The sequence below is a fragment of the Cibotium barometz genome, chromosome 14 (assembly GCF_041138505.1).
Source record: "Cibotium barometz isolate CiBa-2024 chromosome 14, ASM4113850v1, whole genome shotgun sequence".
In the NCBI taxonomy this organism is placed as follows: domain Eukaryota; kingdom Viridiplantae; phylum Streptophyta; class Polypodiopsida; order Cyatheales; family Cibotiaceae; genus Cibotium; species Cibotium barometz.
The window spans coordinates 3138534-3166154 of NC_141059.1; the positions used below are offsets into that span (position 1 = coordinate 3138534).

General features: G+C 44.9%; 1 protein-coding gene across 1 annotated transcript; it reads left to right on the forward strand.

Annotated features, from left to right (window-relative positions):
* On the forward strand, positions 1-27393 carry LOC147631561 (uncharacterized). The gene is made up of 2 exons (XM_086808072.1): positions 1-844; positions 26458-27393. The coding sequence occupies exons 1-2, from the start codon at positions 233-235 to the stop codon at positions 27226-27228; spliced, it is 1383 nt and encodes a 460-aa protein (XP_086664198.1). The 5' UTR covers positions 1-232; the 3' UTR covers positions 27229-27393.
* The last annotated feature ends 228 nt before the right edge of the window (positions 27394-27621 follow it).

A 27621-nucleotide genomic window follows, 5' to 3' on the forward strand; every position in this document is an offset into this window, starting at 1 on the left:
GATTTTCACACGGTTCGAAAGTGCAGGTCCCAACGTTGTTCAGAAGAAGGTTCTAATTTCTCCCCTCCCCCAACCAAGGAAACACCATGGTGGGCTATGGCGCCGTCTGATGCTGCCCGTATCTCTTCGACCTGGTAGATTTTCCCAGCATTCTGACGGCTGGTATATTTTCCCAGCATTCTGACGGCAATGTCTGAAGTTCTCCCTTTTTTGATCTTGCAAATTTCTGGCTATGGCGATGGGAGATGCCTTACCGTCTTCAACTTTTTCAACCATCGAATCATCGTCTTCTTCTTCGCTCCGTCGCGGCCCTTCCTTCAACCGCACATCGCTCTTTCTCTCCATCTTCTGTTTACTGTGCTTCTTTTTGCTCTTCCAACTGGACCTGATACCCCAGTTTGATTCGCCACAGATCAGAGATTTGCAGTTTCAGGTGTCACGCTATCTGCACAGGATAGGCTCATCGCCATCATCGTTACCCCCACCACCCTCACCATCATCCCCACTACTACCACCGCCACGACCACCATTATGGAGTTCTTCAGAAGACGTGGACGTCAAGAATTCGTCTGCCGAGAGGGGGCCTCGCGTTGCCATATGCATCGTTGGGGGCGCGAGGGCTTTTGAGCTTACAGGGTCTTCCATCAAGAAGTATCTGCTGCAATCGGTACCTAACACAGATGTGTTCGTGCATGCCCCCTTGGACAGAGATTCCTACAAGCTCTCCCTCCTCAGAGATCGTCCCAACCTGGTGCACGTCCGCATCTTCGCCCCCAAAATCCTGCCGGAGACTTGGGCCTTCACAGATGTTCTCACGGCTAGCAACTCTCCTCATGGCATTCAGGTATCATCTATCAACTATAAACAAACCAATACAAACCCATGACCGTAGACTGGAAGAAAAAACTCATATCAGCATGCACAAGCAATCAGGGAGCTGATGGTTCCCAGAGGGTCCTGAGGAAGTATGAGAAGAAATCCCGTGTAGATTTGGAGGTTCTGTGGAGATGAGCGCATGTGTTGGTTGTGTATAAAATCTTAGGAGGTTCTGTGGAGATGAGCCCATGTGTTGGTTGTGTATAAAATCTACCCAAATTGTCACGTGCACACACATGGACGTGGCCAGTCCTAGCTAATCCCTAATAAGGCAGTATACTTAGGTCAGCTATAGGTGATGGCAAGCAAAGAAGCAGCCCCAAGGTCAGTGTGACAGTCGACCAGGTCTTCAGCATTAGACAAGGTGCAATCGGCAGTATTAGAAGAATAATTCAGTCCTCTACTGGCCGACAGCAGTCGGATGGCTGCAGTAGCAACAAACCATAAGCCTATAAATAGCAAGCAAGTGTTTAGTCACAGTCATCTGATCCCTACCTAAGGAACAGGTCATAGTCAGTCTAGGTAGGGTCTTTGTTTACCATTTTGGGAAGGCCAAAGGCCGTAGAGCAGTTGTACAGCAGTAATTTCAGTATATTGATATGGTACAAAAAGACAGTTGTACAACTGCTTGTTGATAATCACGGAGTCTCATAGACAACAAGAAAGCTCATTGTTGAACATAATGAAAGGAGATTATGAGTAAATCAAGAGCACTATGTTAAACACACATAATTAGCATTAGGATTAGCATAATCACAACATCAATGAAGGAGTAATCATTCGTGTATCATTCATGATGATGTGTCTCTTAAATAGGCTCAGCACAAGGCATGAAATGTGTCATGGATGATGTTAGGGCCCTCCTCAATCATCTCCTACATTCTCTCTAGATGCTCTCCTAGAATCTCTTATCAAAGTCAACATTGGTGGTCTCCTAAATGCTCTGGAAATAGGCGCCTTCTTCGAGGTAGAAATGAGGCCCTTTTACAAGAGCAAAGCCAAGATTTTAGGTGCCCCAAATGACCTTAGAATATGGGCATGAATATTGGGTGCATATTTGTAACTTGGTTGAACACAATGCTAATCAATACACTTAAATACACTAAGATTTGAAGGACACTTGCTCAAATACAAGAAGTAAATTGCTGAATTTGACAAGAGGCACACAATGAGCTGGAACGGCCGACCCCTCCCTTGAGTAAATTGTATTACTATTGGAGAAATTCAATACATAGTTTCACGGGCATCCATTGCCAAATCCTCCATGCCAATGCATATGAAATTCAGCATTTAGAAAACAATGGTATGTCGATCTAGATCACCAAGGAGCTGCCTTGATGCCCGGCCCGACTTCAGTGCCCATATTCTCTACCATTGGCTCTATGTTCTACCAAGCAAGGTAGCAACATCTTCAAGAGCACATAGGACAAGAGAAATACAACACAGGGCGGCTAAACAAGGAGTCCTGCCCTTCTACTGAGTAAGTAATGACAATAAATTGTCCAATTACCTTACCAGTCTTCATAGAAGTTGTTGCAAGCGGAAGCCTTCGCGTTGGAAGCTTTAGAAGTGTTGATATCTTCGATTTGCCGCAATCCTTCGCGACAAAAGTCTTCAAGAGGATGAAGGGAACCTTGGGAAAGCTTCCCCTATGGTTCAACTTGAGAAAGGAAGGCTGAAATTAGGGTTTTCAGCAAAAAGACCAGAAATTACAACAAAAATGAGAGCTGTTTTGCTGAATTTCAGTCATTGGGAGTGAGTAGGAGAGTGATTAGCACTTGGAAACACTCTTGGAAGCTTGGAAAACACCCTAGCAAGTTGGGTATGGCTATGGAGAGCTTGGAAATGGAGAGAAATGGTGGAAAAACAGAGTTTTCAGCCTCCAAAAATCCTCATGAAGAGAAAACACGAATTTCTCTTAATAAGTAAGTGAATTGGGGTCCAATCAGGTGAAGGGACATGGGGAGATGCCCATTTATGAGTAAAAAGGGAGGATCAGGTCCTGGACATTGAGTCTTGTCCGCCTCGGGACTTCAGTGAGTGTGAACTTGGAAGAGGTCATAATTTATAAGTGACTTTTGGGCGCCCAAACTTTAATGAAGTGGGAACGCACTCACTTATAAATATTGGCTAAGTCCTAAGGGCTATTTGAGCCTAGATTGGGTAATACTTACCACCTGTTCACATGCCACACAACCATGTCAGCAGACAGTTTCACACGCACGATTCACGGGCGGGCGTCCCCTTACCCGGAACTACACATAGGTCATGCAGGCATGAAAACAGCATGCAATTTCATTTGCAGGCAAGCACATAAAGATGCTATGCAATGCAGCATTGGCATGAGCAATTTCCGTTCATGAAACCATATAAGACCAGGCGTTTCCAGGCAAGTATACGCAATACCAGACCCAGTGGAAAGCCAATCCTCCAGGCGTTTCCGGGCATGTACACAAAGGCACAAGTCCCAGCGGAAAGCCAAATTCTCCAGGCGTTTCCGGGCATGTACATAAAGGCACAAGTCCCAGCGGAAAGCCAAGTCCTCCAGATGTTCCGGACATGATAACATCAAGTCCCAGCGGAATATCATATCCAACTATACAGCATGACACGTGTCAATCACCTGCATAGGCATATTCCATAAACCATGGACACCAATCCAATATGTACATAGTGTGAAAGCAAGAGTGAACCATTCGGGTGGCCAAATGGTGACAATATCCCAACAAATCTGTCATGTGCAAGACATGCATTGGCTGAGCTCAGAGCTAATCCTTAGGAGAGCAACCAAGATAAAAGACAGATCAAGACCAGATTTTGGAGCATGGATTTGCTGGACTTGGCAATCAATTGACTGGTGGTGGACAAGAGACTCCTATCGGCTGCAAGGGAGCCTGTCGGCTGCAAGACAGCAATTGATTGCATCATAACTTTGGCTTTTGTCCAGGAAGCTGGCGACCAGCCGTCGGCCAGTTCACTAGGTCTTTTCCAGCCTATAAAAGGCAATCATGGCTCATCGTTTTATTCATTCAGCCCTTGGCTTGGCTGGATCATAGACTAGGATTAAAGACTAGGTATTCTACCTTTTCTAGAAGGCAGCCTATGGCTGCAAGAACACTTGTACCTTTTTGTACATTATGAATATACTGAATACTCAGCTATCTCTCTCTCTCCTCTCTCTATTCCACATGCGTTTTGCATCAGCATGTTCCTAGATGGTGTTTAGGGCTGAAAGAAAACTCCCAGAGCTTTCGTATGTAACAAAATCCCCCCTCAACCAATTATTCATGACAATGCTACATCCCTTCCTAGCTATGATGACACTTATAGGGCTCATTAGACTTACTGGTTATGTTTACAATGCCATGCTCATAGGTCTTACTGGTTATGATGACAATGCTAGATAGTCATGTGAGTGAACATAACGATGTTTACAAAGCTTCAAGGTTAGATAGTTATGTTTAGTAAAGTGAGGTTTTAACATGGTAGGAGCAAAAATCTTAGGCTACTCAAAAAGCCCAATCTGATTATCTTTGCCACAAAATCCACAAGACTTCTTTACTTTTGAGTTTGTGAATCTCTTCTTGTTGATGAAGTTCCTGTTGGTAGGGAACTTGTTCTTGGTATAGTATGCTCCTTCATAGACACCAGGGGAGGTACTAGTCTTCTCTCGCTCTTCAAGGAGTACAGTTTTAATGTTCTCTAAAGAAGGTTTTGGAAGATTTGTTAGAGTAGAGACTAAATGTCCATACTCTTCATTGAACATACTTTTTAATAAGTCAGCAACTAGCAACTATATCTTCATCATCTATTAGTACTCTGGCAGTTGCTAGTTGGGACATTAGACTCTTTGTGTGATTTAGATGAGTTGAAAATGAGTAAGACGCTTTCATTTCAAGTTTGAAAAATTGTGTTTTAAGGCTAATTTTCTCCAAATAAATTTTACATAGTCTCTTATGTCTCAAAAGAGGACTTTGCATTTGAGATGTGATGAATGTAATCATCACTAAGTCCTAAAGCAATGATGGCAAAAGCCTTCTCATTCTTAGCTTTCCATGTAATCTATGCTTCCCTTGTTTTTGGTTTTTTTTCTTTCCCATTTGTAATGGCCATAATCCCTTTTTCACAAGGATGAATTTTACTCTTACTTGCCATGTGTAAAAGCCTATTCCATTAAACCTTTCAATATGCATTGAAGTAGCCATGATAATGAATAGCAAGGTCTTACTTAGGAGACTCTCCCAAGCAGTGCCTAATGCTTGATACAAATATAAATGCAATGAGCTTAATTTCTTCTCACCATACAAGTGCATGTGAGTACATAGAAATTCAAAGAAATTCATGGCTTTAGCATAATAGTAGTAATGAGGCTTGGAATGTGATTTGTGGATCTTCTTCTTGGGTCTAATCTTTTCCTTCTCATTAATAATGGTCATTATGTGTCATGTGCAAGACATGCACTGGCTAATCCCAGGCTAATTCTGAAGAGGCAACAAGGATAAAGACAGATCAAAACAAGAGTTTTGGAGCATGAGTTGCTATTGTGGTATGGGATTTGATTGATGGTGGACACGGAGGGTTGTCGGCCAGCATATACAAGTATATATCTAGTCGGTTGCAACAAAGTGAATAATGTTTGTCTAGGAGCTGGCCGACCAGCAGTCGGTGAGTTCAATATGTCTTTTCCTGTCTATAAAAGGCAACTAGGCCCAACGATTGGCTTCATTCAGTACTTGCTTGGAGTTGGGTCATAGATTAGGAATATAGACTAGGGTTTATATCTTTTCAACGAGGCAGCCTATGGTTGCAAAGATTGATGTACCTCTTTGTACCATATGAATATACTGAATACTCAGCTATCTCTCTCTTCTTTCTCTTCTACATGCGTTTTGCATTAGCATGTTCCCAGATGGTGTTTAGGGTTGAAAGAAGACTCCCAAAGCTTCCGCATGTAACATTGGTATCAAAGCATCAGACTCGGCAAGGCTAAACATTGATTTAGTCCCAGATGAAGGTGCACAGATCCAAGGCACATGAAAGTCTACAAGTACGAGGCTCAAGGCAAGGAACACAAGACATGGAAGAATTCCCAGGAGGTTGGTTGGTGGTGTTCCACAAAATCCAAGGGGATGATGGAAGTCGTGTGAGTTGGGTGCCACTTGGGGCACACCAAGAAAGGCTTTCAGGCAACGGTTCCAAGGGAGGATGATCCTCCAAGGGGTGGAGTGAGAGTGCGATTTATTTCTTAGTAAAGAAGACCAGAGAGTGTGTCCAGGGACAGGGCAAGAACGGAATGGGGACTGGATGGAATAGATGCATAGATCTTCATCAGAGTGGATTGGAGATCGGGCCGACGGAGTCTTACCAGGCGATCTTAGAGTCAGTAAAAGACAGATTGGCTAAAGCGCAAGAGGCCTACACTCGACAGGCCAATAAAGACCGAAGGGATATGAAGTTTTCCGAAGGGGATTGGGTTTATCTTTGGATTATGAAGCAAAGATTGAAGCAGGTGGGCAAGCGATACCCAAAGTTGTCTTTCAGGAGCTTCGGACCTTTCCCATCCGGAAAAAGATTAATGAGGTGTCTATGCAGTTAAAGCTACCTCTGAGTTGGACTATGCACGATGTATTTCATGTTAGTTGGTTAAAGCCATATGCAGGTCCACCCCCTTCAGAGGTCAAAGACGAAGCGGAACCAGACATTTTGTATGAAGCAGAAGTTATGGTTCCAGAATAGATCCTTCTGCACCGTTTCAAGCATGGCTCAGGCCGAAGACTATGACAATTCTGTTAGAATATGCAGCGGAAATGATAACCAAACTTGGGTAGACAAGAGCAAGTAGACTGCAGAAAATAAAGAGCACAAGAAACACAGAGAGATAGGTGTGTAAACTCTTCTCTATACACAAGATCCCGAGAAAACTGAATGAATAAGTGGTGGGGGCAAGGGGCCTATATATATGCCCCTGGGAGAGTAGTCGGCCAGCATAAAAGATGCCCACGACTGCATAAATGCAGTCGGCTAGCAGAAAAATGCCCACGACTCATCTGTGTGCAGTCGGCCAGCAGTCTGAAGCCCACGCATCACCTGTGTGCAGTCGGCCAGCCATAGGATTGCTGTTGGGATAGTCGGCCAGCTCTGGAGTGCTCCTGCCACCCTCTGGCAACCCTCCCCACCACTAGAAAAAATGGGAAAAAATAGGAAAAAATACGGGGAGTGTGGAAAAATGATAAAACACCTTATACGGGGAGTGTGGATAAAACACCTTATACAGGGCGGGCACACCCACAATAGAGGCCATATGCTTGGTCCGGGCATGGAAAACCGGATTCTGAGCAATAGCTATACAACTCTGGTTATCGCACTGGATGATTGTGGGCTCCCTCTGTGGAAACCCAATCTCACCTAGCAGCCTCCGCAGCCATACAACCTCACAAGCAGCACCACAAGCAGCCCGATACTCTGCCTTTGTCGAAGAAAGGGCAATAGTTGGCTGCCTCTTGCTGCTCCAAGAAATTGCTTCTGAGCTGAGGGTAAAACTGTATCCTGAAGTAGATCTCCTCGTGTCTGGATCTCCTCCCCAATCTGAGTCACTCCAACCTTGGAGCTTGACTCCATTCCCTCCTGTGTAAAAGAGTCCCAGATCCTTCGTACTCTGCAGATACCACAAGATCCGCAATCCTGCGTCCCAATGAGACTTCAATGGCGTCTGCATAAAAGAGCTCAATAGCCCCACGGAGAAGCTCAAGTCCAATCTGGTGTTCAGCAACCAGATCAATGAACCAACCAACTTCCGGTACTGCGAGGCATCAACTGGCTCACAAGGATCTGTAACGGTTAACTTTGTGTTCGGGTCCATCGGCGAAGTAATAGGCTTGCAGTTTTCCATCCCAAAGGCCTCAAGCAACTCATGAACATACGGCTGCTGAGAGACGAAAAACCCCCTCTGGGTCTGCCAGATCTCCAATCCCAAGAAGAAGTGGAGTAAGCCTAAATCGGTCATCTCAAACTCCTTTGACAAGGCAGCCTTCGTCACTCCAATGTGCTCCACATGACCGCCGGTGAGAATGAGATCATCCACATAAAGGATGATAAGCGTGACCATGCCGCGTTCCCGAAAGAGATACAAGTTCGGATCTGCAACCGATCTCTGAAATCCAGTCCGAATAAAGAAGGAATCAATCTTCTGATTCCAAGCCCTGGGAGCCTGCTTAAGACCATACAAGGCCTTACGTAACCTGTAAACCATCCCTTCAGATCCTGGAACAATAAAGTCGGGAGGCTACTCAACGTACACCTCCTCCTGCAGGTCACCATTAAGGAACGCAGATTTTACATCCATTTGATACACGGGCCACCTCTGAGAAGAAGCAAGGGCAAGAACGGTCCGAATCGTGGACATCCGCGCTGTCGGTGCAAAGGTATCCTCGTAGTCGATGCCTGGCTGCTGAGCATAAACTTTAGCCACAAGCGTGGCTTTGTGTTTGTCCACCGACCCATCAGACGCATATTTGGTCTTAAAGACCCATTTGACACCAATGACTGACCGCTTCGACGGCCTCGGTACCAACTCCCAAGTGTGGTTCTTCTCGATGGCATCAAGTTCCACCTGCGTGGCTTTCCTCCAAGTATCCTGTGAAATGGCTCCCTTTATGGAAGTGGGCTCTTTATCCCGCATGATACGAGACATCAAAGCATAGTTCACTTGAAGAAGCTCCGCTGTGTTGCTTTTATCTCGGACTTGATGTGATCTTCGAGGGTCGTCCTCTGTGGTCCACTCGGAGGGTAGCTCCGTGACACCTGGCTCCCGAAGGGTGTCTAACAACCACCTAGGTACTCGAACAGATCGTGGAGCCTCCTGTGGTCGCGGGGGCTCTACTCTAGCTGCGGGCTCAACCTCCTGTGATGACTGAGGTGGATCAACTGGAATGATAGACTGGGAATCATTATCAGACTCCTCTGGATCTCCAAGAAGTGGCGGCCCCTCGACAGTGGATGCTGGAACATGCTCGTCAAAGACCACATCCCGACTGACAACAATCTCGTTCCTATCTGGATCATACAACCTGTATCCCTTGGAAAGAGAGTTATACCCCACAAATACTAGCTTGCGGGACTTGGAGTCAAGCTTCCCCCTCTGCTTCTTCGGAATATGTACATACGCGTCACTCCCAAAGACACGGAAGTGCGAGACATCGGGTTTCCTGCCAAAGTATGCCTCAAATGGAGTCATATGGGGTAGTGAAGTCGTCGGAGATCGGTTAATGGTATGGACAGCCATTGCCACAGCCTCACCCCAAAGTGGACGAGGAAGATCACGATGCTCTAGCATGGTCCTCGCCATCTCCACCACAGTCCTGTTCTTGCGTTCAACAACTCCATTCTCCGAAGGCGATCCAGTAGCTAGTTCCCTTTTGACGCCATGGTCTGCACAAAATCTGAGAAATACAATCAAGGAGAATTCACCTCCTTTATCAGTCCTGAGAGTCTTGACCTGAAAGCTTGGTCCTTCTGGGAAAGAAAGTAGACCCACGTGAATCTGGTACAATCAACAAGCAGCATAAAGTAGAGAGATCCTCCCAAAGATGGTATCTGCTGAGGTCCACACAAGTTAGTGTGAATCAACTCCAATGGTTTCGAAGCCCGCCTGGAAGCCTGCTTCGGAAAGGATTCCCTGTGCTGCTTACCACGTATGCAAGAACTGCAACGTCCTTGCCTACTACCAACATCCGGCAAGCCAACCACCATCTGGTCCCGGAAAGCTCGCCTTAATGCATCCACATTTAAGTGGCCAAAACGAAAGTGCCACAAATCTCCGACCTGAGAACCTGTCAATGTGGGGAGTGCAGAGAGCTTGTAGATACCATTGTCCACACCGCCTTCCCAAACAACCTGGCCAGTCTCACGGTCCCTTAGAGCAATTGAATGCTCCTCAAATTCCACCCGAAAGCCAGTCTTGCATACCTCATGCACTGACAGAAGATGAAAACCTAGAGTAGGGACATAAAGAACACGGGAAGCATGCTTGCCCCCCCTTGCCGTCGGGAATAATCTCCATCCGGCCCTCACTATGTATCGGAATAGTGGAGTTATCGCCAATAAAGATGCGACTTGACTGTCATTTCAGATCCAAAAAGAAGTCACGGGATGGAGTCATGTGCCTGGAAGCACCACTGTCGAGAATCCATTCTCGGATATCCTTCGCGGTGAAGCCAACTGTCTCCTCGCTCGAAGATGATGAAGCATCGGAGTCCACCATCTCTAAGTGCACAAATGCCGGAGTCTTTGCAGCTGAGGCTGAGGAATCAGCACTCTTTCCTGTCCGCTTAGGGCACTTCCTCCAGTAGTGGCCTTTCTCGCCACAATCATTACAAGATCTTTTGGCCTTCAGCTTCTTTCGTTCTGAATCAGGCTTCTTCTCAGAAGACTTCTCCGGTGAAGCCTTCCCTTTGTCCTTGTTGTTATTCCGGCCTTTCGACCGTTGGCCAGTTAAGGCCTCCGAACCTCCGCTGTGAGGAGGGTTCGTGAAACGTTCCTCTTGGTCCAAGACCATTGGCACAAGCTCCTCCCAAGTAATGGTGCTGAGCCTGCCACTCGTAATCAACGAGGAATAGAAAGCAGAATACTGACTAGGCAAGTGGGACAGCAAAGTGATGGCCATGTCTTCAGATGATATCTCTTTCCCAGCTTGTAGGACTTCTTGCTGAAGGGCCTGCAGCTTGTTAATGTGTTCTCGCATCGTCGAAGACTTTGCAGGGTTCATAACCCGCATCTGCACTTCCAAGGAGATCCGTTTCATGGGTGATACCCTGTTATACAAAGAAGCCAAGTGCTCCCATATGCCTCTCGCCAGCATCATGTGCTTCACATGATTGATCACTTGTGGTGTGCAGTTGAGGAAAATAAATGACCGGACCCTGGCGTTGACACGATCCCACATGTGTGCCTGTGCCTCGCGGTCCTTCCTCGTCGACAGTAACTCCCCTTCCTCTGCTTCCGGCCGCAGAACTCCAATGATGATAAAATTAGCAAGGTCATATGACTCCAGCACCGACTCCATCATGACCTTCCAGATGCCGTAATTGGACTTGTCCAACTGACGATCCACTGGGAACGTGGGGAGAGTCGGAATCTTCACGTGCTTCTCAGCCATCTCTAGTAAATCTGCCATCGCGGAGAGTAACCTGAAAGGGTGGGTGGGTGGGAAAAAAAAATCTGAAAACCTGCAAGTGGCTGTCCAGCACCTTAGCCCGCCTTCCTCTTGCACCTTCTCTTCCCGTACAGTCCAAAACAGTCCACCAATGAGCAGCCTAACGCTCCCCCTCTTGCTCAGAAAAACTCCCAAGATCTATCTCGAGCCTAGGGCTCTGATACCATGTCAGAATATGCAGCGGAAATGATAACCAAACTTGGGTAGACAAGAGCAAGTAGACTGTAGAAAATAAACAGCACAAGAAACACAGAGAGATAGGTGTGTAAACTCTTCTCTATACACAAGATCCCGAGAAAACTGAATGAATAAGTGGTGGGGGCAAGGGGCCTATATATATGCCCCTGGGAGAGCAGTCGGCTAGCATAAAAGATGCCCACGACTGCATAAATGCAGTCGGCCAGCAGAAAAATGCCCACGACTCATCTGTGTGCAGTCGGTTGAAGGTCAAGGGTAGGGATTTTCCAGCCAAGAAAAGGTCCAAGATTGCTGTATTTTCTTTCAGATTTCTCATCATTCTAATAAAGCAAATACACCATCCGTGGTGGGGGCCCTACGGAGGGTAATGGGGACCCAATACTGTGTCCTCTCCACCTCTCCCTCTCTCTCTCTTTTCTCTATTTTCTGCTTCAGTTTGTGCGTTAATTTCCGTCGCAAAAAGAGTGCTGAATTCTGAGTATTGAAGTTACCGATTCTTCTCCGAAGCTTCCGCATATTACACACCTCTACTTTATTGACTGGTGTATCCTTCTGTTTTTTTACTACTTCAATCCATGGGTTGACTTCCTCAATTTGTTTCTTTGCATTTCCTTCTCACATGCAGCCACTTTTGCCTTACATGATTCCAAAGTGTTTTGCATTTCTGTGATGTCTTTTTCGTGGTCAGCCATACATGTCTTCAAAGTGCCTTCATACAATGCAACTGTTGTGCCAATCTCTCGAAGCATGTCATCCTTCCATTTTCGCATCTCTTTTTTCATTTTTGTGTGCATCAAGGCTTGGGCTTAATTTCATCTCAACCCGTACTTGGGCTTGCATTTCTCCCTTAAATTGGACATATATCTCTTCCTTCAGCGTTTCGTATATCACTTTCCTTTGGGCATGCATCTGCTCAGTCCATTCCTTTTCAAGCTCCTGTCGCATGGTGTTCATCTCTGTCCTTATGTGAAGCTGTAGCTCCTCATAAAGGGCCTCGTCTCTGAAGGCTTTCAGCTGTTAGGGTTAGGGTTTGGAGGTACTGCAAACACAAACGTGGGGAAATAGAGAGAGAACACGACTCTTGTTGTGTATTCAGTTGATAATGTGAAGTACAATAGCCACATAATAAAGTGACCTAAAAGATGTGTTCACATGTCCGGCCATAAAATGTGCCGGGTGGACCAAAACACTTATAAACTGTTTATAAGTGAAACTAAGCTAAACTGGGGGAAAAAACCTCCACTAACTGAAGTAAAAAGTGCCCCAGTAATCTACTGATGATCACTAGTACTCCTCTGGGTGCATACACAGCATAAAACCCAACAAACTCCCCTGCAGTGATATGTGATCACTATACATCATCCACCAAAAGGAAACAAATTCAAAGCAGTGCGGAATGCTTCGAATTTCGGACGTGGTAATGCCTTGGTGAAGATGTTTGCCACATTTTGATGTGTAGGACAGTAGATTAGAGTGATATCACCTGCTTGGAGTCTCTCCCGAACAAAATGATAGTGAATCTCAATGTGTTTCGTGCGAGCATGAAACACAGGATTCCTGGCCATAGCAATGGCACTCTGACTATCAGTATAGATAGGTGTAGGCTCCTCCACTAATATATCCATATCAGTCATGAGACGACGCAGCCAAACACACTCAACAGTAGTAATGTAGACTGCTCTGTACTCTGCCTCACAAGACGAAGTGGCCACTGTGGTCTGTTTCTTGCTTAGCCAAGAAATGCATGAAGAGCCAAGAAAGAAACAATTTCCACTAGTGGAATGTCTGGTATCAAAATCACCAGCCCAATCTGAATCACTGTAAGCGTATAACTGCATGTCACCCCCCTTAGGATAAAGCAATCCAAGAGACAAGGTACCCTGCAAATATCGGAATACACGCTTCACAGCTTGCCAATGTGACAACCGCGGGCTGTGCATGAATCTGCTCAATTGAGATACAGCATACTGAATATCTGGCCGTGTAGTACACAAGTAAATAAGGCACCCAACATCCTGAGCATATGTAGTGGCATCAAAGGAAATACTGTCATCTTGTAGTGACAGTTTCATCCCAGGCTCCATAGGAGTGCTAATAGGCTTGCAATCCTGAAATTTAAACTTCTCCAGAAGTTTAGCAACATACCGAGTGTGATATGCAGCGGAAGTCTTTGTATTGGAAGATCCTGTCACACAAATGCTCACACCGTCTTCTGTATCCTGAGTTTCGTGAGTTTAGCAATCCATTTCAATACTTCAAACTTTAAAGAGTTGAGAGAGAGAGATATGAGAACTGTACACCAGATTGGGTCCCGAATTACCCACTGAAGGGCCCCCTATCCCGATAACGAGATAGTATTTGCTTTATTTCTTTAGAGAGAATGACTGTGGACTGTAGATAAGCCAAATGCAAGATCTCGGAGGATCGGAGAGTGGCTGATCTGTACACTGCTGTAGAAACACCTCGATGACCTGATCTCGAGCCTATGCACTCTTACCAAGGGCATGAGAAAGGGCTGCACACCTGAGGCTGAGAGAAGAAGAAGGTGGACTGTTCTACACTATGTTAGAATGCTGAAAACACTTATGAATGCTGTGTTACCTTCACCAGATGACTGCTGCATGCATGGATGATGCATAGAAGGCTGGATACTGATGCAAACTGCAGATTCAGGGCTGGAAACTGCTGTAGACTGTTGATTCAGGGTTGGAAACTGCTGTGGATAGAAACGCAGACCTGTAGGGAAGCTGCTGAACTGAAAACGCAGGTGTTCTGAGGCTGCTGGACAGAAACGCAGAGGATCTGATGCTGCTGGACAGAAACGTAGGTGATCTGATGCTGGACAGATGCAGAAAACACTGGTTGAAACCTGGCGTTGAATTGGGGCTGATCTATATGCTGAATCAAGGCTTGAAGTGATGTTGAATGCAGGTTGATTGGATGCTGATAGCAGGTGCCTAGGGCTGATTGAAGCAAGGGGTTCTCAAGGGGCTGGAGAAGCAAGCTTATGAGCTCCAAGGGCTGGATTAGTCTAGGGCTGAAGGCAATGATGCTCCTAGGGTTGAGGAGGAGAGCTCTTAGCACAATGAAGACTGAATGAGAAAACAAGCTCTATGCAAGCCTATTTATACTAACGGGAGGTTGGTCATTTAATAAAGTTTTATATTTATAAATGCCCAATAATGCAAATAATGCTAAATAAATACTAATAAATATGGAAAAAATACCAGATAAATCCCAGTAAATTCCCTAAGGCTTCGGGGATGTTCTAAATGATGCATAGGCATATGAATGCATATTATGCAAGATGCAGAGTGCTTTCTGATGCAAACCCTAAGGCTTCTACTGACTCTACATGCATGAATGATTCTCTCCAAGTGGGTTAAGGGACTTAACTGACTGACTGACCCATTAAGGCTGAGGAATGACCTACGTAGCTCGTGCTTGACTTATCCTGGACTGAGGATGTACAATGGGGTCACGGCGTACGACAATTATCATCCTATTGGGTTCTAAAATTGTACAACTGCTGCATTTTTTATGATGAGCCATCTTGTCACCATGCACTGAGTGCAGAGTGCATGTGACATTCCCTCCTGATTAGCTTGGCGGCAGGTTCATGGCTTCCAAGTAGTCCGCCAATAACTGGGGGTACTCCTGGAAGAACTCCTCGTCGAGCCATACGGCTTCGTGGGTGCCTCGATCTCGGAATTTCGTATAGAACTGACGAATCCGTCGACCGGAACCATGCTTCCATCGATGAAGAAGGATCTGCTCAGGCTCAATAACTTCTGCCTCGTCTACCACGTTTGGCTGCTATTCATATGAAACATCAAACACTTCTGGACCAATATATGGTTTTAGCCAAGAAACATGGAAAACATCATGCATCGTCCAACTAGTAGGCAATTTTAACTTCATGGAGACATCACTTAACTTTTTGACTATTGGAAAAGGGCCAAAACTATGGAATGAAAGCTTGGGACAATGTTTGCCCACTTGTTTCAATCTTTGTTTCATGATGCACTGAGAGACCCAATCCCCTTCCTTGAAGTGGATATCTCGTCTAAACTTACATGCTTGTCTCTGAACTGAATGATGGCCAGGCTCAAAATTGAGGGCCAAACTGGGTTGAGTACCAAACTCTACGGAATCGACATACTGATCTTCTAAGTCTTTTCCAGAGATGTTGAGAATGGTAGACTCCTGACTGGTCGGGATGCTGGTCTTTCTACTAAGAATATCCGCTACTAGGTTATGTTGACCAGGGATGTTCTTGATCATTCCTCCAACCTGGTGGAAGAGCTGACCCTGTCTAGTGTGCTGAGCACTCCACTGGGCACTGAGAGCCACTTAAGTGCTTGGTGGTCTGTGGTTTGGTGACTGTGAAAATGTGTCCATAAGGAACATGTTTCAAATGTTTGAGGACTGACTGCTGTTCTAGCTTGCCCTTGAAAGTCTTGGAAAGACAAGAGGGAAACTTGCTAGGAGGTTCTGCTAACTGTGGGATACTGGGTAGGAGATCATCCTTAAAAATGTCTGAATGAGAAAGGAGATCTGCTAACTGAGAGACTGAAGATGATGAGACAGCGGTTATTGATGAGATAGAAGCTGTCTGAGCATAAATTAATGCTCCTTCTGCTGTTCCCTTGCACATAGCTCGTAGGGCCTGGAGAAGAGAAATCATAGGAACGCCAAGAATGCTCCTATCCCCCCGAATCATGACAGGCTCAGGAAAACCTTTAGAGATGATAAAGGTGTCCTGCCCCCAATTGGGAATAGGTTCATACTGACGAAACCACTGGATTCCTAAGATCATGTCACATCCCAAAAGAGGAGAGAATGAAATCTCGCTGGAATGAGGCCTTTTGAACTTGAAAAGAAAACTATTGTGCCTTCTGAGAGATGTGGGTGCGGAGACCAGGTGTAAACCCGTCTACCTCCAAATGATAGGACACTAAGGTACAGCTCATGTTGGTAGCCAACTGGGGAGAGATGGCGTCCTCAGAACTGCCCATGTCAAAAAGGATTATGAACTGTCGGGTGCTGCTGGAGGTGTAGAAGGACGTGCTGCTGCTACCTCCAAGAGTTGGAGACGCTCCATGAGCAGCTGGTTCTGAGCTCTAAGAAGAGCTATGGTGTCTGCTTTAGGCGGAAGAACAAGGTCTCCTTTGGGGGAGACATCTTCCGGCTGATGAGTACTCTCTCCTGTAGACATGATGCTGAAGTCGGTGGTCGTGCCGAAACGCAATCTAACCATCCAAGGTTGCCCCCACGCTAGGATACGGTGTGTGGGGACAATCTGAATCTGATACCAATGTGATATGCAGCGGAAGTCTTTGTATTGAAAGATCCTGTCACACAAATGCTCACACCGTCTTCTGTATCCTGAGTTTCGTGAGTTTAGCAATCCATTTCAATACTTCAAACTTTAAAGAGTTGAGAGAGAGAGATATGAGAACTGTACACCAGATTGGGTCCCGAATTACCCACTGAAGGGCCCCCTATCCCGATAACGAGATAGTATTTGCTTTATTTCTTTAGAGAGAATGACTGTGGACTGTAGATAAGCCAAACGCAAGATCTCGGAGGATCGGAGAGTGGCTGATCTGTACACTGCTGTAGAAACACCTCGATGACCTGATCTCGAGCCTATGCACTCTTCCCAAGGGCATGAGAAAGGGCTGCACACCTGAGGCTGAGAGAAGAAGAAGGTGGACTGTTCTACCCTATGTTAGAATGCTGAAAACACTTATGAATGCTGTGTTACCTTCACCAGATGACTGCTGCATGCATGGATGATGCACAGAGGGCTGGATACTGATGCAAACTGCAGATTCAGGGCTGGAAACTGCTGTAGACTGTTGATTCAGGGCTGGAAACTGCTGTGGACAGAAACGCAGACCTGTAGGGAAGCTGCTGAACTGAAAACGCAGGTGTTCTGAGGCTGCTGGACAGAAACGCAGAGGATCTGATGCTGCTGGACAGAAACGCAGGTGATCTGATGCTGAACAGATGCAGAAAACACTGGCTGAAACCTGGCGTCGAACTGGGGCTGATCTATATGCTGAATCAAAGCCTAAAGTGATGCTGAATGCAGGCTGATTGGATGCTGATAGCAGGTGCCTAGGGCTGACTGAAGCAAGGGGTTGTCAAGGGGTTGGAGAAGCAAGCTTATGAGCTCCAAGGGCTGGATTAGTCTAGGGCTGAAGGCAATGATGCTCCTAGGGCTGAGGAGGAGAGCTCTTAGCACAATGAAGACTGAATGAGAAAACAAGCTCTATGCAAGCCTATTTATACTAACGGGAGGTTGGTCATTTAATAAAGTTTTATATTTATAAATGCCCAATAATGCAAATAATGCTAAATAAATACTAATAAATATGAAAAAAATACCAGATAAATCCCAGTAAATTCCCTAAGGCTTCGGGGATGTTCTAAATGATGCACAGGCATATGAATGCATATTATGCAGGATGCAGAGTGCTTTCTGATGCAAACCCTAAGGCTTCTACTGACTCTACATGCATGAATGATTCTCTCCAAGTGGGTTAAGGGACTTAACTGACTGACTGACCCACTAAGGCTGAGGAATGACCTACGTAGCTCGTGCCTGACTTATCTTGGACTGAGGATGTACAATGGGGTCACGGCGTACGACAGTTATCATCCTATTGGGTTCTAAAAGTGTACAACTGCTGCACTTCTGATGATGAGCCATCTTGTCACCATGCACTGAGTGCAGAGTGCATGTGACACCGAGATTGCAACAACCCAATGCCTCTGCTAACTTGCACAAACCGTATGCCGAAATAGTAGTGTACGAGCCCCAAATCAGACATGTCAAATGTCTGTTTTTGCAGTATCTCTTTAAAAGCTGCAATTTTGTCATCATTTGATTCCATGAGCAAGAGATCATTTACATAAAGACTGATGACCAGCAGATCTTTCTCTTCTTTCTTTACATACAAGGTGGCTTCTGATGGACTGTTCACAAATCCTTGAGTGAGTAGGAAAGCATCTATCTTTGCATACCAAGCTTGTGGAGCTTGTTTCAAACCATACATAATTTAATTTTAAGTCTAAAAGAAGAGTTTCTATCATATTTTCATTACAAGTTTTCATTCAAATAGAAAATTGAATATTATCAGTAATTGCAGTGAAGCTATGGCAAAATTTTTCAGAAAAAAGATAAATCTTAATTTTATGCATAATTTGGATAAAGCAAAAAGAGGAATTCCTATCATATTCTAGGTTTAGATATTTTATACAACAAGGATGATTTTTATCATATTCATGAAAAATACTTTTTAGTATTTATGCATAATTATTTGATTAAGAGAAAATATGAATTTTTGATAAATTTATTTTTATGCATAAGAATTTAGATGTAAAAAGAGGAATTCCCATGACATTCGCGATTCAAACATTTAAATGTTAAAAGAGAAATTTGTGGCATATTTCAAAATATGGTTATTTTTACTTATTTCAAAAGAGGAATTTTCATTGTATTTAAGTAGAAAAAGATCTAAATTAATTTTGATATCAAAAGAAGAGTTTTCACCATAATTTCACGTAGGAAATTAGGTTATACCAATGTTGAAGATCAAATTGATGGAAAGAATATTTAAGATATTTATATGTGGATAAATCAACAAAATGATATATACTCAAAATTGGATTATTGGAAGGAGTATTTTTATAAAATCTCGTTATTCTCGTATATAACTATTTCTTTAATTCTATTGTGGCTAGGAAGGAATGAATTGCATAAAGTTAGAATTTTCCTTACGGTTGGAAGTCACCACCGTTAACTTATCTGAAGAAAATTCTTAGGAACTAAAGTTAGAAGTAAACCGAATAATTTTTTGTTAGACCACGACCATGAGAATGGTGCCAGTAAATTACTTACCCATCTCTCGAATCTGAATCAAGCAAAAACCTCGTGTGGCCAATTTCAAATCTTCGATACAAAGAATAGACTACCACTGAATTAGAGAAGTTTTCCTTTAACCGAAATCACCAAGAATTAAGTTAGAAATTCAGTGAAATTGATGGGTAGATTACCCTGATGCTAGACTAGTGATTCTCATTAAGAAAATCTGAATTGTGGGAAAAAGAGTTTTGTGGGATCAAACCCAAACCGGGAATTCTACTTGCATAGAAACTCTATTTTTTTAAAAGAATGTTTTACGCCAGAATGCTAGAGGAAGCATTTGGTTGTGATTTGACTAAGGAGAGATTCATTGCAACAGCTGGCGGGGAGTCGTCGAGGGACATCGCTCACGGCAAAGTGTGCCGAGGTCTTGACCAGCCTCGGTATGGTTAAAATGGTGCACTTTTGGTACGATGGGCGAGGAACGACAAAGCAGTCCCTGAGTGAAGTGCTAGGACACCTAAGTAGGATCCTAGAGGGTTCTGACCAGGTGATGCACAGGCTCGCGGTTGCTAGGACACCCATGCGTACGTCAAGGAAGATATGGATGAAATGGAAAGGAATTATTTTTGGTGGACTGGATTTGATATTGGATCTCATTGCTTGACTACTTGGTCTTCAAGGGAGAGTCTGGATGATATTTTTTGTAAAACAATGAACTAGATATTTTGGAGGATTATGATCAGTAATACTATTGTTTCATTGAAAGATTGTTTTAAAGACAACCGAATCTGTTAAAAAGGCAATCTCATATTGGGTGTGTAAGACAGCCGAATCTGTTAAAAAGGCAATCTCATATTGGGTGTGTAAGTGGTGTGACTACCTTGAATTTTGCTTTAAGCGCCGGCTAGGGGGCTTGGGAACTCTTTTCCTTGGTACCCGGGGAAAAACATAAACAAATTTTTATAAAGGAATCCCACCAATACAATGGTTGGGCGGTTGGCTAACCCAAGCTGGATCGGGGGGATTCCTGCGATATAGATAGATACGATTAAGTTATGTTAGTTAGATTAAGTCCTAAGAAGACCCTTGTTCTGTGGGAAGGAATCAACGGATGTGCCTCGCTAAAGAGGGAAAAAAGCGGTGATTCTATGGACCAAGTGCAAGTCTCTTCCTTGATCTGACCATGTGACTCACGAGTTTGGTCAGATCAGTTTGGTTAATTAAGACCTTGACTCGTTAGATTAATTCTCCCGTTAGATGATTTTCCTAGTGGAATCGCATGTGCCTTCTGGGTGAGGGAAGTTTTTCTGGGTTCGGTTTCAAAGGAACCGTCGGGCTAGTCTCTTGTCCGGACATCTGTGGGCAAGGCCCCGAGTGAGAATCCATGTCCCACGCGAGAGGCTGACACTACTTCCGCCGCCAGTGCCCTCAAAGGGGCATCCCGGAGGGGCGGGGGTCTCACAGATTTACTTAATAAAAAGACTTTAATCAAGCATAAAGATTTGTATTAATCTAATTAAACATTATGAATCTTTAGAAAGCTTAATTTCAAGAAAAAACCATTCAATTGAAAGCTTCTCAAGCATTAGAGGGGTTGAGAAGAAGAAAGTCTTGGCCTGATTCTTTTGGAGAGAAGTGAAGCCTAAAAAGCAAGCTTTGGCCACCAAGATGGGGAGGGTAATCTCCAAGTCAGGATGGAGAATTGTGAAGCATACTTTCCCTTCATGACCATGTTCTGCAAAGCCTATGGGCTGATATACATAAACTTCTTCCTCGAGGTCCCCATGTAGGAAAGCAGTCTTTATGTCCAACTTGTGAACAACCCAACCACGATGTGCAGCCAATGCAATGACACACCTAAGTGTTGACATACGGGATGTAGGAGCAAATGTCTCCTCATAATCAATGCCCTTCTTCTGTGCATAGCCCTTTGCAACTAGACGGGCTTTGTACCTGTCAATGGATCCATCTGCAGACCCACTTAGTACCAATTGCTTTCTTGCCTTTGGGCAGATCAACCAAATCCCATGTTTGATTCCTTTTAATAGAATCAAGCTCATCTTGCATGGCTTTGTTCCAATGCACATTGTCTCGTGCATCCACAAATGAATCAGGCTTATCATCATCCTGTAAACTGGCTGCCATAACCATATTAAAAATCCATGATGTGTGCATGCTCATTGGTCGGTGTCTCCCTACGAGTACGACCAGCAAGAGGACCCTCTAGATGGCTGTCCTGTAATGTCCTCAAATACCATCTAGGTATGTGTCTGACCTGTGGTGCTTGCTGCCCCATATTTGGTTCAGCTTCTGGCTCAATTTGTTGCTGAATTTCTGCACCATCTTCATGATTTGCTGGCTGTCCTATACCCTCATGAGTTGGATCACCAACTGTGGAATGAAACTCCATAGGTAGTAGACCTTCAAACACATCATTTTCAGCCTGATTTGCATCATAACCAGCCATGGATATTTTTGATTTTTCATCAAAAATCACATCCCGACTAGTGAATATCTTCCTGGATAGTGGGTCATATAACCGGTAGCCTTTGCTCTCACGGCTATACCCAACAAAAATGCATTTTGTGGCTTTATCATCCAACTTCCTCCTCAACTCTTTGGGTATATGTGCATATGCAAGACACCCAAAAGTACGAAAATGTGATACCGAAGGCTTGCGGCCATGCCAAGCCTCAAAAGGAGTAATGGAAACCAATGCCTTTGTGGGACATCGATTCAAAATATGACAAGCACACATGACAGCTTCCACCCAAAAGATATGTGGTAGCTTCTTTGCCTTTAGCATACATCTGGCCATCTCCATGAGTGACCGATTCTTCCTTTCTGCAACCCCATTCTGCTGTGGAGTATAAGGAGTAGTATACTGATGTTTTATACCTCTACTCTCAAGAAAGGAATTCAACATGTGTGACATATATCCCCCCCCCTTGGTCAGAACGGAGAGTCTTAACCTTGCATCCTGACTCTGTTTCAGCAAGTGCTACAAAGGTCAAAAATGCATCATATACCTGTGATTTCTGTGTCAAAGGATAGACCCAGCATATACGAGAGAAGTCATCAATAAATGTAGCAAAATAGAAGCAACGTCCTAATGACTTCGTCTGCATGGGACCACAAAGATCACTGTGTATAAGCTGCAACTTTGCAGTTGCTCGTAGAGCCTGATCACGTGGGAAGGAAAACCGATGCATTTTTTCCAAAATACATCCTTCACAAATGTGATCTGGAGGCTTCTCCATAAGAGGTAGGTCTGTAAACATGTTATGTCGCTGCATAAGCATAAGACTACCAAAATTTACATGCCCCATGCGAGCATGCCATAACTCCGCATCAACCATAGCTGGAGTAAGAGGGAATGCATTATAAGCAAACTGATCCATTGCCTGAAATGCATCCAACTGATAAAATCCATGACATAATGTACCAGTAAGCATCAAGGTCAAAGCATTAGCTTTGTCTCTGACCATGCATTTGTCATCATCAAAGTGGACTTGCATACCACAATGTGCTAAAGAAGAAATGGACAACAAATTCTTCTTTATCCCTGGTACATATAAGGCATCTGTAAGGCGAAGAATAGAGCCATCAATGGCTGTGAGCTGAATCTCCCCAATGCCACGAACTGGATATGAAGCATTGTTGGCACACTGCACAGTTTTGCCAACAGGGGCAGGGCCTACATGACAAAACAAATCCCTGCGAGATGTGATATGCTTTGAAGCACCACTATCAAAATACCAAGTACATGCATTCTCTGTCATACTGAGTGCCTGTGAAGACCATGAGGCATCATAGCTGCATGTATAGAAACAGTAATCCCTGTCCTCAACAAAAGAAGCAGTCTCTGGAGGAGCTTTAGAGGCATCATTTACAGACATCCCAGATTCTTTTGCCTTCTCTTTGGCAATCCTCTTTCTACACTCTGTGATGTAGTGACCTGGCTTCTTACAGTAATGACATTTGCCCTTCTTCTTGGGCTGTCCATCATCTTTCTTGGTATCCTGAGATGAACCACCATCACCTGAATTCTGATTTGAACTCTTTGGCTGAGATTTGCCTTTCCCCTTTTGACCTGTAGTAAATGCTTGTTCAGCACTTGTGTTCAAATTCATATTCTTCCTCATTTGCTCTTCTTGTAGCAAGAGAGCAACAAGTTCCTGATACTTGAGGGGTTCAACAGCATTCCTCATGCTGAGGTTCAAAGAGGTATGAAAAGCCAAGTAAGATCTTGGCAAAGAGTGCAAGATGGTGGACACAAGCTGTGTCTCAGGAATAATCTCATCCACATTGATGAGTTGCTCTCTCAAATCCTGCAGCTTGTTTAAGTGGCTAGACATATCATCTCCTTCATGCATTTTCTGATTTTCCAGCTCTCTTTTCAAAAACGAGATCCGAGCCTCATTACGAGCAGCATACATCTGCTCCAAAGTCACCCATGCATTCTGTGAAGAGCCAGCTGAACGAATATGAGGTATAATAGACCTCTGTACTGACAATGCAATGAGTGACAAGGCTTGTGCATCTCTGGCATCCCATGTCTTCTGAGCATTTGTTCTTTGAACAGGCAATGGCTGACCTGGAGCCTGTACCTGTTGTCCTCGTCCACGAGCACTCCCTTGGGGAGGAGTCTCTGGAGCCAATGGACCTGGACGTGGTTCATCACCACTAACAAAATCCCAAAGACCTTTTGCCACGAGCACATTTTTCAGCATAAAACTCCACAAGGAGTAGTTCGTGCCGTCCAATTTGTCTTCCTTAGACAAATACGTGAATACATCACTCTGCTGTTGATTTGCCATTATGCCAATGCACAATGTTGTACCTGTGTATCAAAAAACCCAATAGCAAGAACCCTGAAAGCAACTGTACTCCACTGAATACAGTTAACCCAAATATGCCTGCACTCTCAATCCTCTGAATGTGCAACACAATGCACCACTGACTGAGTAGAGCAGCAAAAATGGCTTACACAGTGCCAAAATGCCCAAAAATTGCCCAAAGTTACTGCACCCAAAACCTTGCAAGAAACTTGTAGAGATTTCTTTGCAAGAAAGTCTGCCTGTATCTGCCAGAAGATTTTCACAGAGAAAAAATGCCCAAAATTCAAAAGTTGTTATGCTTACCACAACTGTACGGAGCAGGTTCTGGTATCTGTAATGAACAAGTACAGTTGATTGTACTGTGCAGGTACACAGTAGCTACAGTCGTGGTACTGCACGGAAGCAAGTACGTAAGCAGGGCGAGCAGGTACAGTACGGAAGCAAGAAGCGAAACTGCAGTCGACTGTAGACTTCAGATCTGCGCAGCAGGTACAGTCGTGGTACTGAACAAGTACACAGCAGGTCGCCTGTACGGAATGAACAGGTACACAACAGGTCGCCTGTACGGTTGTCTGCGCAGGACAGTACTGCTTTCTGCGCTGCAGGTGATGGTGGAATGAACAGGTACACTTGCAGGTGATGGCATGGACTGGCACGTTGCAGGCACAGTGTACGGAACAGGTACAGTGTACGGAACATGTACTGTAGCCTGTACGGTGCTTTGTAGCTATTGGCGAACTTGTACGAGCAGCTGTAGGGTAACGGCAGTTGCACGCAGTACGAATGGTGGTGAGGAACAGTACGGGCAGGGCAAGGGCAGGCCAACCTGGTAGCTCTGATACCAAATGAAGGCTTTCAGCTGTTAGGGTTAGGGTTTGGAGGTACTGCAAACACAAACGTGGGGAAGCAGAGAGAGAACACGACTCTTGTTTTGTATTCAGTTGATAATGTGAAGTACAATAGCCACATAATAAAGTGACCTAAAAGATGTGTTCACATGTCCGGCCATAAAATGTGCCGGGTGGACCAAAACACTTATAAACTGTTTATAAGTGAAACTAAGCTAAACTGGGGGAAAAAACCTCCACTAACTGAAGTAAAAAGTGCCCCAGTAATCTACTGATGATCACTAGCACTCCTCTGGGTGCATACACAGCATTAAACCCAATAGTCTCGTCGGGCCATCTTCGTAATCCTTCGTTAGCCAGGGGACATGATTCCTTCCCTTAGTCTTCTGCGGTAGGCATTTGGTGCCTTCGTGGGGGTGTGAAAGGTCGTCTCACCATCCTGTTCCCCCTCTAGGGGTTGAGACATGTTTTCCCCTACTAGTTGTTGCCTTGGGGGCTTGAGCAAGGGTGGGTGGGAAAACAGGCCAAAACTGAGAACTGGAACTGGAAACAGGCCAAAACTGAGAAATGGAACTGGAACTGGCAATGCTGTGTTGTTGCAGCAGCAGGCGGAAATTCTCTGTAAAACGTGTACTGATCTTCCTCTTTTCTCTTCTTGATGCACCCCGCAAAGTCACAAATGTGTTGTATGCAGGCGACAAAAAGACCCCCAGGCTGACCAGCAGATTGCAGGGTCTCGAGACAACAGGCGTACACCTCTGCCTTGAAAGCTAGATAGTGCGTGAACTATTCAGGCAGTTGTGTGGATGGTATCATGGTTGTCGATATCACGTCTGCGATGACGTAGACTTCTAAGCAGCAGCCCCTTAGGCTTCAGAAGGCTTGTGCAGACCATAGTTACCACGGAACGTCGTTCCGCCTTCCTGGAATGCCGGAACGCCGTTCCGGGCGAAGGCACGTTCCCGGAACGTCCCGAAACGTTCCGGATTTTTTTTTTTTGGCTTGCAGAAATGTATGTTCATGTCTTGGGGGAGCAAATATTATGAAGCATATTTGGCTATCCGTATACAGAAAGTTACATTTTTTTGTGTCATATGCTGACATGTCATATGATGTGGCGTTCCGCGACGTTCCCGTTCCCGTTCCCGCTCCTGTTCTAGCATCCGACGTTCCCGGAACGTTCCCGTTCCGCGGTAACTATGATGCAGACACACGCATAGCTGCTGATGAAGTACTCGACCTAACGCAGTCACCAGAAGTGGCAAACTGGCCGGTGTGGCTGAGACAGCTCATTGGGAGCGATGCTGCCAAAAATGGGCGGACCCTTTGCACTCGCGCCGCCCACGGTAGCGGACCCTCTCCACTAGTTCGGGCCCGAAGTAGCGGGAGGAAGGCGGAAAAGTTTGCGGTGGGCAACAGGGAACGGCAATGGGAGGCGCTGGCTCTAAACGGCGGCTGCGGTGACGCTTGGCTCTGCAACGGGCGGCAGCTGCTGCGCTCTGTTGGTCTACCCTTTCATGATTTCAACGGGCTGAGAGAGAGAGAGAGAGAGAGAGAGAGAGAGAGAGAGAGAGAGATTAACTGATAATGAAGGAATAATTTCAGGGGCTCTTGCAATATTTCAATCTTGTTGAGGGGTGCGTAGGTATGATAAAGCAGTACCAATTGCAGCATAAATTCAAGTATGAATGGATAATTAGAACACGGCTTGATGGATACTGGAATGGTTATCTTCCACCACTGGACACGATGGATCATACAGCTTACACTGTTCCTTTAGGATCTCAGTTTGGAGGGCTAAATGACAGGCTGGGCATAGGCAACTGGAAGACTAGTGAGGTTGCGTTATCTAGGCTCTCACTCGTTCCAGTTCTGCATTCACATGGTGCAAGAGGATGCAATTCTGAGAGTTCTTTCAAGCAACAACTGAAAGTCAGAAATGTCACCCATAGGCTAAATGAGTTTCCGTTTTGTATTTTAAGCCATCGGAAATATGGCTGGCCCCCTGGACGGTGGGGAGTTCCTGTGTTCTCAATATCAAGTAAGGGACATTTAAATGGAGCAAAGTGCAGGCCTTGTACCCCTGTCAGTACTGGAGCCGCAGCTAAGTCAATCATAGGGGCTGAGGAGAGGTCTTGGGCATGGCCTGGTGGTATTGAGGGGCCAGAGTTATGTAATCCTACTGGTGACTGGGAGCCAAATTGGGGGGACATTTTTGATAGGGTAGCAGGGCCTGAAAATGCGAATGTGAGGCGAGATATTTTGAACCAAAATTTACCCGACTGTATTGAAGCTAATGAAGCATTCAGAAAACAGGTTGGAGTATGGGATGCCCCTCCTCCAAGTGTAATTTGTAAGAAAGGCTTAAGATCTTGAGGGCACTCCAGTTGGTCAATTTGACCTAACAATACCTGTTGCCAAATCTCTCTCAATTGTCTTTAACTGTAAGATAAGTGGGCATTGACTCTAGAAGGCTCACTCCTTGGCTGCAGGCGCTTTTTTAAACTCAGATAATATGATGCCATAAATGGTTCACATCTGTCAACTCCTGCTATCCATTTTATAGGCTTCTGAATCCAGGAAATGTCTTTAATGATTATAATTTGAACAAGATGCACTCCTTTTGAATAGTTTTGGAATGTTAGTGTAGCCTTCACAGGCAAGTTCACCTCATTAGCATAGTGCACTCGTGATAACTGGACTAAGGAGCTGTGCTAGGAAATCGGTGTGTCTGAGGTAATGGCTGGCTTATGAATTATGTACAGAAAA

Excerpts from the sequence above, each read along its gene's own strand:
- LOC147631561 (XM_086808072.1), top strand. The coding sequence starts at position 233 with ATGGCGATGGGAGATGCCTTACCGTCTTCAACTTTTTCAACCATCGAA. Across the intron at positions 845-26,457 it reads ACTCTCCTCATGGCATTCAG|GGGCTCTTGCAATATTTCAA; the intron begins GTATCATCTATC and ends GAATAATTTCAG.